General features: G+C 41.7%; 1 protein-coding gene across 7 annotated transcripts in view; it reads left to right on the top strand.

The window, feature by feature from the left end:
• Positions 1-14,096, top strand: part of FARP1 (FERM, ARH/RhoGEF and pleckstrin domain protein 1) — a 178,667-nt gene that overhangs the window by 146,972 nt on the left and 17,599 nt on the right. For all 7 annotated transcript variants that reach the window (XM_033147852.1, XM_033147851.1, XM_033147857.1 and 4 more), the window contains exons 15-17: positions 747-836; positions 1,508-1,641; positions 13,543-13,624. In XM_033147852.1, the coding sequence (XP_033003743.1) occupies positions 747-836; positions 1,508-1,641; positions 13,543-13,624 (306 nt within the window). The remainder of the gene's footprint in view (positions 1-746; positions 837-1,507; positions 1,642-13,542; positions 13,625-14,096) is intronic.

The following is a 14,096-nucleotide window of genomic DNA, read 5'->3' as shown; positions in this document are numbered from 1 at the left end:
TTGTGCTTACTAGAGAGCAAGTGCCAGTGAACTCTTGATTACTTCTGCGTAAGCTTGCTTAGAAATGGCTTCAGGATGTGCTTAACACATCACTGATCATTGGATGGAGGCAAGGCAATAAAAGTTGTTGCGTTGCCTGGAAGAGTTTATGTCTTTAGGGTAAGGTAGTAGGACACCACACCATTAGTTGAATGCAGTTTCTTTATATGTAAACCTTAGAGCAGGCATCCCCAACCTGCGGCGCTCCAGATGTTTTGGCCTACAAACTCCCATGATCCCTAGCTAACAGGACCAGTAGTCAGGGATGATGGGAATTGTAATCCAAAGCATCTGGAGGGCCGAAGGTTGGGGATGCCTGCCTTAGATGTTTCCTTTGCCATTTGTGAATCACGGAATTCATTAGGTTTCTCAGAGGTATGACATGTACTTCTTGCTTTGTTTGGAATATGGATATGAAATCATTCTTGGTCAATTACTACATGGAGTGCTAACTGTCCTGCATGCAAACAGTTCTTGTCCATATTTCCATATGTGGAGGAAGCAGTATATGCCCCCTATTGTGTCCTAATACTGAAAATACTAGGTACATATAAGCCAAAAACCAATCTTGATCCAGAAATGGATAAGGAGAGTCAATTCCTGATTGCTTCTCTGCCCACTCCTCCTTCCTTATTATTTTTCTTCAATTTGTGAGCTTACTCTTTGGGTAAAGACCAAAACCTATGTTTCTTTCTTTCTGTTTTCAGAGGTTTCCAACTGACAAAGCATACTTCATTGCTAAAGAAGTTTCCACCACAGAACGAACTTACCTGAAAGACCTTGAAGTTATCACGTCGGTATGTTTGCTTTTGCATTACTCACGCAACCATGAGCTTTTCTGGACAAAACTTAACTTAAGGGATTCCAGGGGGTTGTGCCTTCCCTCTCTCGCAACCCTCTTCTTGGTAGGGGGAAAAAAAATACTGAAAATTAATTGATATATTTTGCTCAGTGCCTTCTCTCTACCAGATAGGGAATAGGTGAGGCAATGGCCGGCTCCTGATTTCCCCCACTTTGAGCGGCCTCTCCTCATCCAACGAGTGACCAAGAATTTATATGCCACAAGCTAATCGGAAGTGAAATTTTTACAATCCTTTAACACAGTAAAAAGAACCCAGCTTTTCTTGGCCAGTCACCGGTCACCAACATATACATGCTATTTTAAACTTAACCCTTCATATAACGCCGCCGCCCCCAACACAGTAAACTCTTAAACATTTTATATATTCTCAATAAACACATTCTAGAAGCTAATTTACTTTGTTTATAAGGCATGCTGTGTCTATTTTTCCGTTATATACGGCACCCTTTGGCTGAGCCAAGATGCAAATTTGTGGTGTGATATTGCTGGGGAGAGTCATTCACCAAGCAGAACCTAGGGCTATTTTAGCCCCATGGAAAGGCTATGCTACTCAACAGAGTTGGTCCCATGGGTGGCCTGCCTTATTGCTTTTCTTTGTCTTTGTAGTGGTTCCAGAGCGCAGTTAGCAAAGAAGACTGCATGCCAGAAGCACTGAAGAATCTCATCTTTTCCAACTTTGAACCTTTGCACAAATTTCACACCAACTTTTTAAAGGAAATAGAGCAGCGGCTTGCCCTGTGGTAAGCAGTTTTGTTACTTGTTTTTATTAATGTTCCTTTTCCGTGCTAAATAGGTTCATGCTCTGTTACGCCTTCCTTCACGGCAGAATGGGTTGGCTGTCCGTTCCAGCAAGAGGAGGTGCTTGATTACTTTGAAAGATTAATAAAGGGGGAGGGGCACTGACTGGATTTATACCAAAGCAGTGGGATCTAACCCTTTTGTCCTGTTCTGTTTTCCAGCTCCAAATTCCCTCACACTGTAAATGTACAAATAAATGAATAAAATCGGAAGGTTTTCCTCCACATGGCAAAAAGCAAACCAGATCATGGGGTGGAGAATCTATCTTTGAGTGAGAATACAGCATGCGAAAGAAAGGATTAAGCCCTGCACTGTCAGGATCATTGTCCCAATCTGATCTCCTCCAACCCAAAGCTGCTATTAATTTTCTTATTCCCTGTAGGAGATTTTTATCAGATATCCTGCACTGCTTCTGTTTGTGCCCTTAGATGTTGCATTCTAACCTATTCAGTTAAAAGAACTTTGGTATTAGTCAGCCAGATCCACTTGTTTGCCTAAATATACCCTTTTCTCGTTCATCTTTTTAAAGTTTGCTTTGCCTGTGGAGTGGAATAGGGGCATAAAAGGCCGTGCTCTGTTTCTGCTGAGTCGGGTCTCCCTCCCCAAACTATTTTCTATCAGAGGAGGGCAATGCCGTGCTCAACTTCTCGAATATCTTGCCGTAACTGACACTCCATTATCGTTTCAGTTCACCAGATGCTTCCACCTCTGTCTATCTCTTACTTTTCCCCCAGGCCTGATCTACCAGTTCATCAGACTGCTGGGAGGCCATATTGCTCGGTCCCAGCTCCTGCCCACCTAGCAGTTTGAAAGCACGTCAAAAGTGCAAGCAGATAAATAGGTACCGCTCTGGCGGGAAGGTAAACGGCGTTTCCGTGCACTGCTCTGGTTCACCAGAAGCGGCATAGTCATGCTGGCCACATGACCCGGAAGCTGTACGCCAGCTCCCTCGGCCAGTAACGTGAGATGAGCGCCGCAACCCCAGAGTCGGACACAACTGGACCAAATGGTCAGGGGTCCCTTTACCTTTACCTTATTTTTAAAATATTCTGCAAACAGAATATTGGGGTTCCAAACCCTTTGAAAATCCGGGTTGGGAGAGCATATTGGGGATATGTGCATTAAGGTCATGTGAATGGTTTGGTGTAGGTCAGCTGTAGAAAAGTCTCTGTTTCCCCTCCATCTTTTAACACACCCACTTCAATTGTGATACAGGTATATTACAAAGCTGGATCGCCTTGATTTGTTCAAGATTTGTCTTACCAACTACAGATGCTTGGTAGCAAAACTTAATGTTATGTTTTATTTTCTCTCTTTTGTGTGATGTTCACCAGGAGTAGAATAATGAGATGCAAGCATTAGAAGATTGTAGTGCTAAAGCTTTTGTCCCACTGAAATTAGTGGAACCACCTGCAACAAGCTGCAAAGCTTTATAAAATAATAAAATAGAACTTCAATCATGGCCGAAAACATTCATTTGTTTGATTAATCCGTAAAATTGGTTCATCTGGATCATAAAATGTGGGCTGCTGAATTCAAAGCCCCGTAAATGATTTTCAGAACCGATCTTGTTGAACCTGTACACCTCTTAATTCAGACAAAATTTATTTTACAAATATATAATAATGACCTGCATGCCAAAACTGTTACCTACATTGCATAGTAGCCTTTAAAAGGTACTGTTATTTTAATTACTGTATATTCTGGCGTATAAGACTACTTTTTAATCCAGGAAAAACTTCTCAAAAGTCAGGGGTCGTCTTATACACCGGGTGGAGAATCTGCGGTCGAGTATATCTCAAACTCTATATTTTAACTGGAAAAGTTAGGGGTCGTCTTATACGCCCAGTCGTCTTATACACTGGAAAATATGGTACTTGTTTATTGTATTGGATGAAAGCAAGTCAGTTAATCAGCTGGTGGGACAGAGGGACACACCTGTTAGCTTTAGGAGAAATAAAATAACACTTAGTCAGAGAGACATGCCACTTGAAAGAAATGTTCATCAAAGGAGACGTTTCTTTGCTGGCAGAAACCTAATCAATGATCTGAGCATGTTCAGAATTCTATCATTCTTCGTAACCTTTATTCTTTTGCCTCTGGTATCTCTGTGCAATAGGAGAAGCTGGTTGACCTCATTTCGGAAGTGAATTGTACTATGAGGGAACTGTAATCGTGCAATCAGACCTGACGAGCGCTAATCAATTTAATTTTGCTTTAATCAGTCACTCGAAACAAAAGCAAAACAAGAGATTGGAGGAGTCTAGTATTTATGGAAGCAAAACATTAGGATGCCGAACAAAAGTGTTTAAGTCTGTAGATGTTCTCCCTGGGGAATATTTCTCCTAAACATTCCTCCTCCAGAACAATGCTGTAAATGATATTTCCCCTTGTTTCTGAATTAATGATTTAGCAGCACCGCTGAAAGCTAAGCACAAAACAGAGGATTTGCTCTCTCCTCTTATCATGAATGCTGTTGAGAATGTGTTTAGATTATGTCTCAACTCCTATCCCCATTGTACCCAAGGAAAGATCAGAAGTGACCCTGCCTTCCTTAGTCCCCTCGCAGCAAGTAGGTGAACAACCAAACCAGTTGTTTGCTTATTGCAGTGTTTTTCAACCACTGTTCCACGGCACACTAGTGTGCCGCGAGATGTTGCCTGGTGTGCCGTGGGAAAAAATTGAAAAATTCAAGAGAATTACTTTATATATAGTCAATATAGGCACAGAGTTAAATTTTTTAACATTTTCTAATGGTGGTGTGCCTCGTGATTTTTTTCATGAAACAAGTGTGCCTTTGCCCAAAAAAGGTTGAAAAACACTGGCTTATTGGATGCTGTGACAGAAAGGGAATTGTATTCAGAGCAAGGTCTGCAGCTAAAGAATTGCATGTGTGGTACTCATGGGATCTCCCAGGATCATTTATTTCAACTTGCAGCATTGCAGTAGGATTCAAGCTTCCCAGATTTAAAATGCATCCCCTCTTAGCTGATCTCCAAATCTTGCCTGCATTCTTGTCTGTATCCCGTCAGATGGGTGGTGTAATAATAATAATGGAGATGCTTACGTCATCTATAAAGTGACGTAAGCAAGTAAAGCTCATTTGTTTTTGTATGTCATAGTCTACTTCATCAGTAGACAAAAAAAAAATGCTGTCAACTTTACTCAGGCAAGCCCCTTTGCAAGTTAGACAGCTTTTTGTAAATACGCAGTGACATAAAGTGGCAGTTGTACTTCAGCAACCTCGGCAAAATATTTATTCACTATATTACTGAAAGAAAGTTATTTCACAGAGAAGACACCCACTTCTGATGCCTCACACGCCATTTCTATAGCAAAGGTGTCCATTATCTGCAAAATAAAAAGTAGATTCCATAGCAGGAGTAGGCTAAACTTAATAAAATTTATGAACGTGTGCCTGATTGTGTTGGTTGTACTAATGTGTAATTTCATTTAGAGGTGGCATTGTTTCTCAGCGAGTTAGCTCTCATAATCCACAAAGGATTTCCCAAGTATTAGGAAAGAAGAGCTGCTGATAGATGAGGGTTTGCGATTTAGATTAACCGTAGCCATATGTCTTACGCTACAGCGATATAAAGGAGGACCCTGGAGTTATACTTCTCTGACGCTGATTGTGCTGAGACCTGGTTGGATTCCGTTGCAAGAATGTGGAGTACAATTTGGTCTTTTCAGCAGTCCGAGACAGTAAGCTTCGATAGATCTCACCAACTTATGCAGTTTTTAGTACGGTGTAATAAATACCTCTCCAGAAATGATATTTTTGCTGTTACATAGTCTCAGAACTAGGGCAATGGCAGGTAGATAAAAACTGTCTCCGAAGCAAGGTTTTTTTGACGTGTTCGTTTGACAGATGTGATCTGTTTGCCAGGCATCGGTTTGTAAGCCTTCCAAAAGCATAACGTACAACATGGTGCCACAGCCTTGCCGAAAGGCCCACAAAGTAACAAAAGCTATATTTAAACCTGCCATAGCTGTCAAGTACCCCCAAGCATAGTTTGAAATTGTGTTCCATTAAAACGTTGTGTTCCTTAGAGATTGTCGGGGCCTGACAATGAAAAGGAAGGCAAGCTGCTTAGCAGTCCAGTTTCCCATGATTTCCCACTTTCCCTCTATAATATGTAGTCAGGTGGCATCTTACCTGTCAGTACCACCTTGTATGAACAGTGTGCAGCCTAGAATGTTGTCATTTACAGTATGCAGGGATGGGATTCTGTAGCAGGTGCCCCCACTGGGTTAGGCACATGAGCTTATGTGGAAAGAGTATTCTGGAGGCAGAATGTCAGGAAACCATGGCCCTAACTATCCACTGTTTCATGACCAGACCCTGAACTCAACGAAGCACATAAAGCACTTGCATTAATTTCCCCTCTTCTGTTGCTCTGTCCTCTATCCCAGTATTGGCAACAGCTCCCTAAGGTCTCAGGCAAAGATTATTTCCTGTTACCCATGAGATCCTTTCAACATGGCGGGCTGTAGCCAACATTGCACAAGCAGAAGGCAGCTCATGCAGCCAGCAGTCTTAACGCTTCTACAGCTCTCAGTTCCCCCTCCTGAAAAACCTATTTGGATGACCAAGGCAGCAACAGATGTGTGGAGCCTACTGAACCTTCTGAACTATCTTTTGGGGGGAAGCAATCACCTGAAATAAGGAATCGTGACAGTAGTACAAGATTCCTCTGCCTGATTTTAGGCAAACCCCCCCCCTCAAATTGCCACACCATATGCCACATCCCAGAATGTTCAGTAGCCCCTTCCCAGCTGTTCCAATGTCCAGAGGGCTGGAGGATATCAGTAGTATGGGAAAGGAAAGAGAGACTGCACAAACTGTTTCCTGCATGTGCAACATTGGATGGAACCCAGAGATTGGATTTGGAGATTGGAGTTTATTGATGAGAAGGATAAACGTTATTCCTGAGTTATGCACACTTTTTCTGTGGTGGCACCTACAGGTTTGCACCTCCAAGTTTACAGCTTCTACTGTTGGTATTAAGCTTCACCAATCTGATAGCCAAATCAGCTCATCAACTTCTTAAATCCCTCTAGATCTTTAATGTAGACAATATATTTAAACCTCTGAGCAGGAGATCGATGACAAGAAGGGATTCAGCTCTAAGGTCAAAGAAGCCCTTTTTCAAAAGAGAGGTGGAATGGTGCCAGAAGGAGCTAATGGTTTTTATAAGATTATTCCCCACTGTGTGATTCTAGCTAATCCTGATTTATTAAAAACAGAGGCAATAAGAGGCAGATATGGTGACTTATCAGAATTGGCTAACCGTTTAAGAAACCTTTTTCCTACCTATTGAGAGTAATTTGGAAATGTGTTTGTTTTGCTATTCCATCCCTGTTAAACCCTCCCCTCCCACATTGTGCCCTTGAGCAGATAGATAGATTAATATATATCTCAGCTGGTAGCCTTACTCTTTCAATTGACCACTGATCTTTAATGAATTATTCCCTCTCTATTGGCATCTTTAATTTTCTTCATCAATAGTCAAAGAAGAAAAAGGAATTAAATTCTAATGTACTCCTTAATCATTGGCATAGTACATATCTAGAAAACCCGGAGTTTAGTAGTGTTACTCAGGAGAGTAAATTATATTTGGTGGCGATCAAACAGAAACGAAATCAGTTTTCCTTTACACATGGCTTGCTGGGCATGAGCCAAATGTGATAAGTAGTATTGAGCTGAAGAGCAGAAATAATAAGAGGCAGGACAAGGTTTGCACCCCTTTTTATATTCTGTAAAAGTGCCAGGGGATAAAAACGAAAAGCTTTCTACTAAGCTTTTTTGAAACAAAAAAAAAAAAAAAAGCTGAGACCAAAAGGCTTGTTTCTTTATTTAATGGCACTTTTATTCTGCCACAAAATAGGTAAGTTGTAAAGATTTGAACTGCTATGTTTTCTTTGTCCAATACTTCAGTTTACAAATAGACTTGCAGAAATATAAATGGTTTATACTGAGCATACTCAGCTGTACGGCACATTAACCTCTAAGATTTCACCAATCGTCTGCCTGACAACTCGAGTGAATATGCCTTGGAAATAATGTAGCTGGCAGAGCTGAAGCTTGTAGTAGGACTTGTTTAGCTTATTTTATAAATTTTTATATATGATATAATATTTCTTGCTTCCTCTGACTTATTCCTAAATCTTACCAGAGGTGGAAGCCTATTTTAAGATTTGCTTATTCTTAAGGGCGTGCTTTTATGGATGGTGGTATCCCCCAATCTGATGCCCAGCAAAAGTTGTTGGACTGTAACTCCAACCGAGGGTACAAGGTGATGAAAGCAAGAGACTCCTAATCTCATGATTGTGGGTTTGATCCCTGCATTGGGCAAAAGATTCCTGCATTCCAGTAGGTTGGACTAGATGACCCTCATAGCCCCTTCCAACTCTACAAGTCTATCTGTAAACATCTGTAAGGTTGGGATCCTGCTGCATTCAGTTAAAGGACACAATTGTCCATCATGAATGCTGAACCACAGCACTTTAAAGTCCAGCCATATTTTAAGGGAGGAATTCAACATTGCACTCTTGTTCTGTCAGCACAAACTCTTCTGCATGCGAAATGGGACAACCCCCATTCTCCTTCCCCCTCGCGTGCTGTTCTGGGAGTTTCCTGACCCTCTAGCGCGGATTTTAGGGAGTAGACCAGTGGAAGCGCTGGTACTGCTCCTTAGCACTAACTTCTGCTAGCACACTGGGTTAGTTGAATCCGGGCCTTAGTCACTCTCATTTTCACAATGACAACCCAATTATTTGCTTCCACTGTTAGAGGTTTATTCTCTACATGTAGTGGCAACAGCGGTTGTCTGTGTTGAGCAGGTATTCCATGTAGTGTTTTGTCTGCGGTGGGGAAAATTAACCTCTTGCACCAGACGTATTTTTTTCCTCCAGCCCTATATTTGTGCAAAGTGAGTTAAGCCCTTCCTTAGAATGAGTTCATTTGTAGGGTTGCCTGTGCCCAAAAGGGATAGGGGTAGTCACCATATGAATATATTTTCCAAATCAGTGGAGCCAAATCGATATTAAGGCTTTCTTCTGTTTGGAGTATTCTTTCTTTCAGATTTAATTAGGCAGAAGCACCCTGCCCGTTCTATAGTAGTGGGGATGCAGAAAGCATAATTTGCTAAGACTTCATCTATTGAAAAAAGCGAAAAAAACAGAAAGACAGTCACGGGATATAATAACCAAGGAAAAAAGTATAAAATACTCAGCCGTGACTATCCCTGAAACGAGATGGAGATGTAGTAAAGATATAACCCAAACTTAACTAAACGCAACTCCAAAAAATTGGGGTGAGGGCCCCTAAACAACTAAATGGAATTAGACAAAAAATATATACAACTCGAATGAAAACCCTCCTAACAAAAACCCTAACGAGATGCCGGCTCTTCCTCGTTTCACTGGATAGAGTCTGTTTCCTCAGAGGGAAATTAATTATAGAAACTACAGAAAGCTACGAAAGTCAAACCAAAAGAATAAAGAGCAGTAGAGGGAGAATCCTCCCAAACTATTTCATGTTAGTTGAACTCAGGTTAGCTAACCTAAACAATTTTGATAACAAAACTCATTACTTTGAAAAAACGAAGGCGTACAGGCTCCTGTGACAAGATACTACAAAAACATGATTAAGACTTCATCTATTGGCATTTTAAGGAATGTTCAAAGGAGGCCTTAGACAGGCATTTCTGCTCATGGACATAGAATTGTTTGAGATGGTGAATGATTTCAATATGGGCCGTTTTTTAAGAAAGAACAATATTGATCTAGTCCTGGAAGCTGTATTCTTGTTTCATATTCACCCTTTTCCTGTTTTTTATCTAACGTCACACTTTTTTTTGTTGTGCATTCAAATATCCGTTACTTTCGTTGTGCATTCATAGGCAATAGAAACTCTTCAGTCGTTCCATAATGCCAAGTAAGTAGGCCACTGGGAAGCCCCTCTGGAGACTGCGCTTGCAAACTGTTGTTTATTGTGTTCTGGCAAGCTTGTACTAGTCCAGGGGAATGTGTTAACCCCAAACTCATAACAATTTATAGGTCTGTCTTGGGAGGTTTTGACTGAAAGCAAGGTCAGTAACAAACTGCAGATTTGCTTCTCTGGCCTGTGATTTAAATTTTATGTTTCGCATGAGGAAATCCTGTGCGTTAAGATTTATCCTAGATTATTTTTTATTCCTTTGCACAGCGAGTTCTTTATTCTAATGTATTAGTTTTCCCAGGCAGGCTAAAACACCGCAGGGGGGTTTACTAGTTTTTACCCATTGCTCTGAACAATAAGCTGACTGAAAATAATGAGGCAAGTAAAATATGTAGAGTGACTTTTATCTCCTTGCAGTTTCTGCAAGTAAGCCTTGCTAGTTGCTTTCAGCATATACAATATAACCTGTATGTCAGATTAGTCTCACCAGCTGTAGAAAGCCAGATTGTTCCTCCCATTTTTACTGTGCCATGTCTACTTAGGGTTTATTTCCAAGCAAGTGTGTGTATATAGGGATGGGACATACTTCTGAGTAGTCATACATAGAACAGAGCTAGTAAAATTGAATTTGCACATAAGAAACCCCCACTTTTGGCATGAATGAATTTTTTTAAAAGGAGGTCATGAATACATTTCCTCCTAGCCTTCTCTCCCTCTTTAAAAAGACTGTTTGTGATTGATTTATAAGGCCATGGCTCATTACTTAACCTAGGCTGGATGTGGTCTATTTTGTCTTCATTAGAGTCTGAAATAAGAAGGAAAAGCTTGACCTCAAGGGGCTTCTCGTCTTAACATTTTAATATACAAAGACTCGACTGTGTTCCCCTTAATTCAAAGGCTCCATTAAGGAAATTCACCGGGGGGGGGGGGGTTCCCCTGTCCCATTGTCCCCTCAGCAGTCACCAGTGCCCCTTTCCACATTGTTCAGGGATCGTAGAGCTGGAAGGCACCCCGAGGGTCATCTAGTCCAACCCCCTGCAATGCAGGAATCTCAACTAAAGCATCCATGGCAGATGGCCATCCAACCTCTGCTTAAATTTGTCCAATGGAGAGTCTGTTCCAAGAGAGTCTGTTCCACTCTCTTCCTGATGCTTAGTTGGAATCTTCTGTCTTGTAACTTGAATCCATTGGTTCACATCCTAGCCCTCCGGAGTAGGAGACAAGGAGCTTGCTCCATCTTCCATGTGACACCCCTTTAGATATTTGAAGATAAACATCTTATCTCCTCTCAGCCTCCTCTTGTCCAGGCTAAACTCCCTCATAGGGCTTGGTTTCCAGACTCTTGATCATCTTGATCACCCTTCTCTGTACACGTTCCAGCTTGTCAATATCCTTCTTAAATTGTGGTGCCCAGAACTGGATACAGGACTCCAGGTGTGGTCTGACCAAGGCAGAATAGAGCAATACTATTACTTCCCTTGATTGAGGCACTAGACTTCTGTTGATACAGCCTAGAACAGGGGTAGGCAACCTAAGGCCCATGGGCCACAAGCGGCCCACAGGAGTCATTTAACCGGCCCCCAAGCCGCCCGCTTGGTGAGTTCCTGCCCGTGCACTAAATCGGCGCAGTGTGGCACAGGGACTCGCTTCTGCAGCGCTGGAAATTGCGTCTGCCATGTGCAGACACCGAAAATTGTGGGGGCACGCACAATCCAGCCCACGGAGGGATCTCCGCTGGAGTGAACCGGCCCAGGTGAGGTAAACCTTGCCAACCCCCAGCCTAGAAGAACATTAACTGTTTTTTTGCTGCTGCATCACACTGATGACTCATGTTAAGCCTGTGGTCTACTAAGACCCCTAGATCCTTTTCACATGTACTACTTGCAAGCTGGGCGCCCCCCCCCCAAATATCTTATATCTGTGCGGCTGATTCTTCCTGCCACAGTGTTACATGCCAATGTGTTGTTGTTCATCTGAGGTTGTATTTACCATAGAAATCAAAGAAAGTGTACTTCCTTTTCCCCCATGACTGTATATAGTAAGCAAATAAATAATAAACTCAATTGGACTTGTGTATGAGTAGACGTGTGTAAGACTGTGATGCAAGTTAACTTCTCTTGGCGTTAGCTATACTCACCCAAAGCACCTCACGTTATCTCAGTAATCCTTACCCACCCACCCCAAATAAAAATCCTGTAAAATAAACTCGGAAGAGTGGTCTTGAAGGCATCAAAGCTAAAATGCCTGGCTCTCGGTGCCAAATGAATGAGAGGCCAGCTGGGCACCGTGTGTGCAATCAACTCTGAGCGCCTTGGAGGAACAGCTGGGTGTCAGCGCAAGAAACAGTAACAGTAAGCTAGTATTATTTATACTGCAGATGCCCAGCCACTACATTTCATCTTGCTTGTTTTATCTCAGAGGCACATTTGATGAAGATTGGTTCCTGAAATCTGAGTTGATTAAAGAAGGTAGTTAAAAGAATTCCTAGGTTGTAAAAACAATTATTGGGTTTTTATCATCTTTGATCCCCTCTGCTTCATCTGTCTTCTTCCTGTGTTTGGAGATCAGTTTTCTTGTAAAGATGCAGCAGATTCCTTATGGCTTCCTATCGACTATAGCAACAAGTGGCGATCAGATGTTTTGCCTTGGGCTTTATCCTTTTCTGTTCTGGTCTCCATTTTCATGTCAGGACAAGAGCGATATTCCCTTACCAGGAAAAATGCCATAATTCAGTCATTCCTCATGTTATTTCAGGACTGCCTTCTGTTTTGAGGGGGCTATGTGTAAATCCTCTACATTTTGCTTTTCCTTATTGTAGTTTGGAATGCATGAACCTTTTGAGCCATTGTTTGAACTAAGGCAACCTTTGGGTATAGTCCTGCACTCAAGAAGACTTAAGGGGCAAAATTACTTCAGCATGTCAGCATCCAACAATTTCTCCTTTCCTCTGAACCTCAGCAGGCAGCCTACTTGCACTCAGAGCAAAACTAGGAAATCAATTCAGTCCACAGCAAAGGTGTGTAGTGGTAAAATGACCTTTGCTGCAACTGAATGGTCACATCATCATTCTTATATGTACAGCTGCTCAGAGCTTTTCCCAAAATCTGAATACTCCTTATATTCAAAGCTTAATTTCTGGCTAAGCTTTATGTTGATTTCTACAGGACCAGCTTAAGATTTTTTTCCCCTTAGCAAAAAAAAAAAAAAAAGTCAATACAGGTATTTATTCTTTACTGCTCTCCCAGTGTAATAAAATTAGCATTGAATATTGAGATGCCGATAAGTGGAGAGTGGAATTGTTGCTGTAAAGCATAGCTTTTAGTATTCACAGGCAAATATCAATATGTTGCTATATTTCTTATAGCATTATAATTTTTTTGTTGGTTTTGGGTCCCGCTTTGGGGCAGGGGGGTAAAATTGATTTATTTCCAGCTCAGTCCAAGGAGGCAAGGGTTTCAGTTAGCATCCTTTAAGTTTATCCCAGGATACTGTGGGCTGGGACTTTAGAATCGAACATTACAAGTATTTGTCAAATGCGTGTGTCACTTTTCCCACTGCGTGTTAAATTTCCTTTCTGATACTATCCCAGTATTTCTTTTTCCACCCCCTCCAGCTGTTGGCCCTTGTAGCTTTCAAAAGGATGCATTTGCCCTTTTGTCTTCAAAACTTCATAGGTTTGCAAAGTTCATGGCCTCGGCACTGTCAGAAACTCAAGCTGTTGCAAAGGAAGAATGTACCTCGTGTGGGAATTAACAGCACATTAATACGACTCCTAAATAGCAGCACAGAGCAATGTTGGGGGTTTTCTTTTCTTTTTAATGTAGAAAATCCTTTTTCTCTTTGAGTGATGATACGGTTATAATGCTTGACTGACATGGGATAATTCTGTTGTTGGCAGGGAAGGCCGCTCTAATGCCCACTTGAAAGGAGATTACCAAAGAATTGGGGACGTTATGCTGAAGAACATCCAGAATATGAAGGTATGAATTATGCACAGCCTTTAAACCCTAGTGTGGATCATATAGGACCAGTTTATGCATGCACGCACGCACGCACGCATGCACACACACACACACACACACACACACACACACACAGAGGCGTTCATGCAGCCATGCTTGCTTGCTCTCTTTTTGAACAACAACATCACACAGTCCCTGCTGTATTACTTGGGAAAACTTAATAGGTTCCCTTCTACAGTTATGTCTGGTTGGCTCAGATTGTTTACCCCAGAAGACAGCTAGTGTCGGTGTGAACAACCAGCCGTGGAAAAGCTGGAACATAGAGTGGATGCAGTGCACTCTATATAATTGTCTTAGACATAAGTGTTTAGCAAAGTGATTGGAAGTCAAAAAGGACTGAGTAGGAAAAGACATTTTGATCTTGGTGACAAACCAGACCCATAGGACCGTATTAGACTTAGCTAGCTTCCTAGATCTGGGCCAAATCCCC

This window comes from Lacerta agilis, chromosome 4 (assembly GCF_009819535.1).
Source record: "Lacerta agilis isolate rLacAgi1 chromosome 4, rLacAgi1.pri, whole genome shotgun sequence".
Taxonomy (NCBI): domain Eukaryota; kingdom Metazoa; phylum Chordata; class Lepidosauria; order Squamata; family Lacertidae; genus Lacerta; species Lacerta agilis.
The sequence above is the reverse complement of the archived record's forward strand: the minus strand, read 5'-3'. Positions and strand labels throughout refer to the sequence as shown.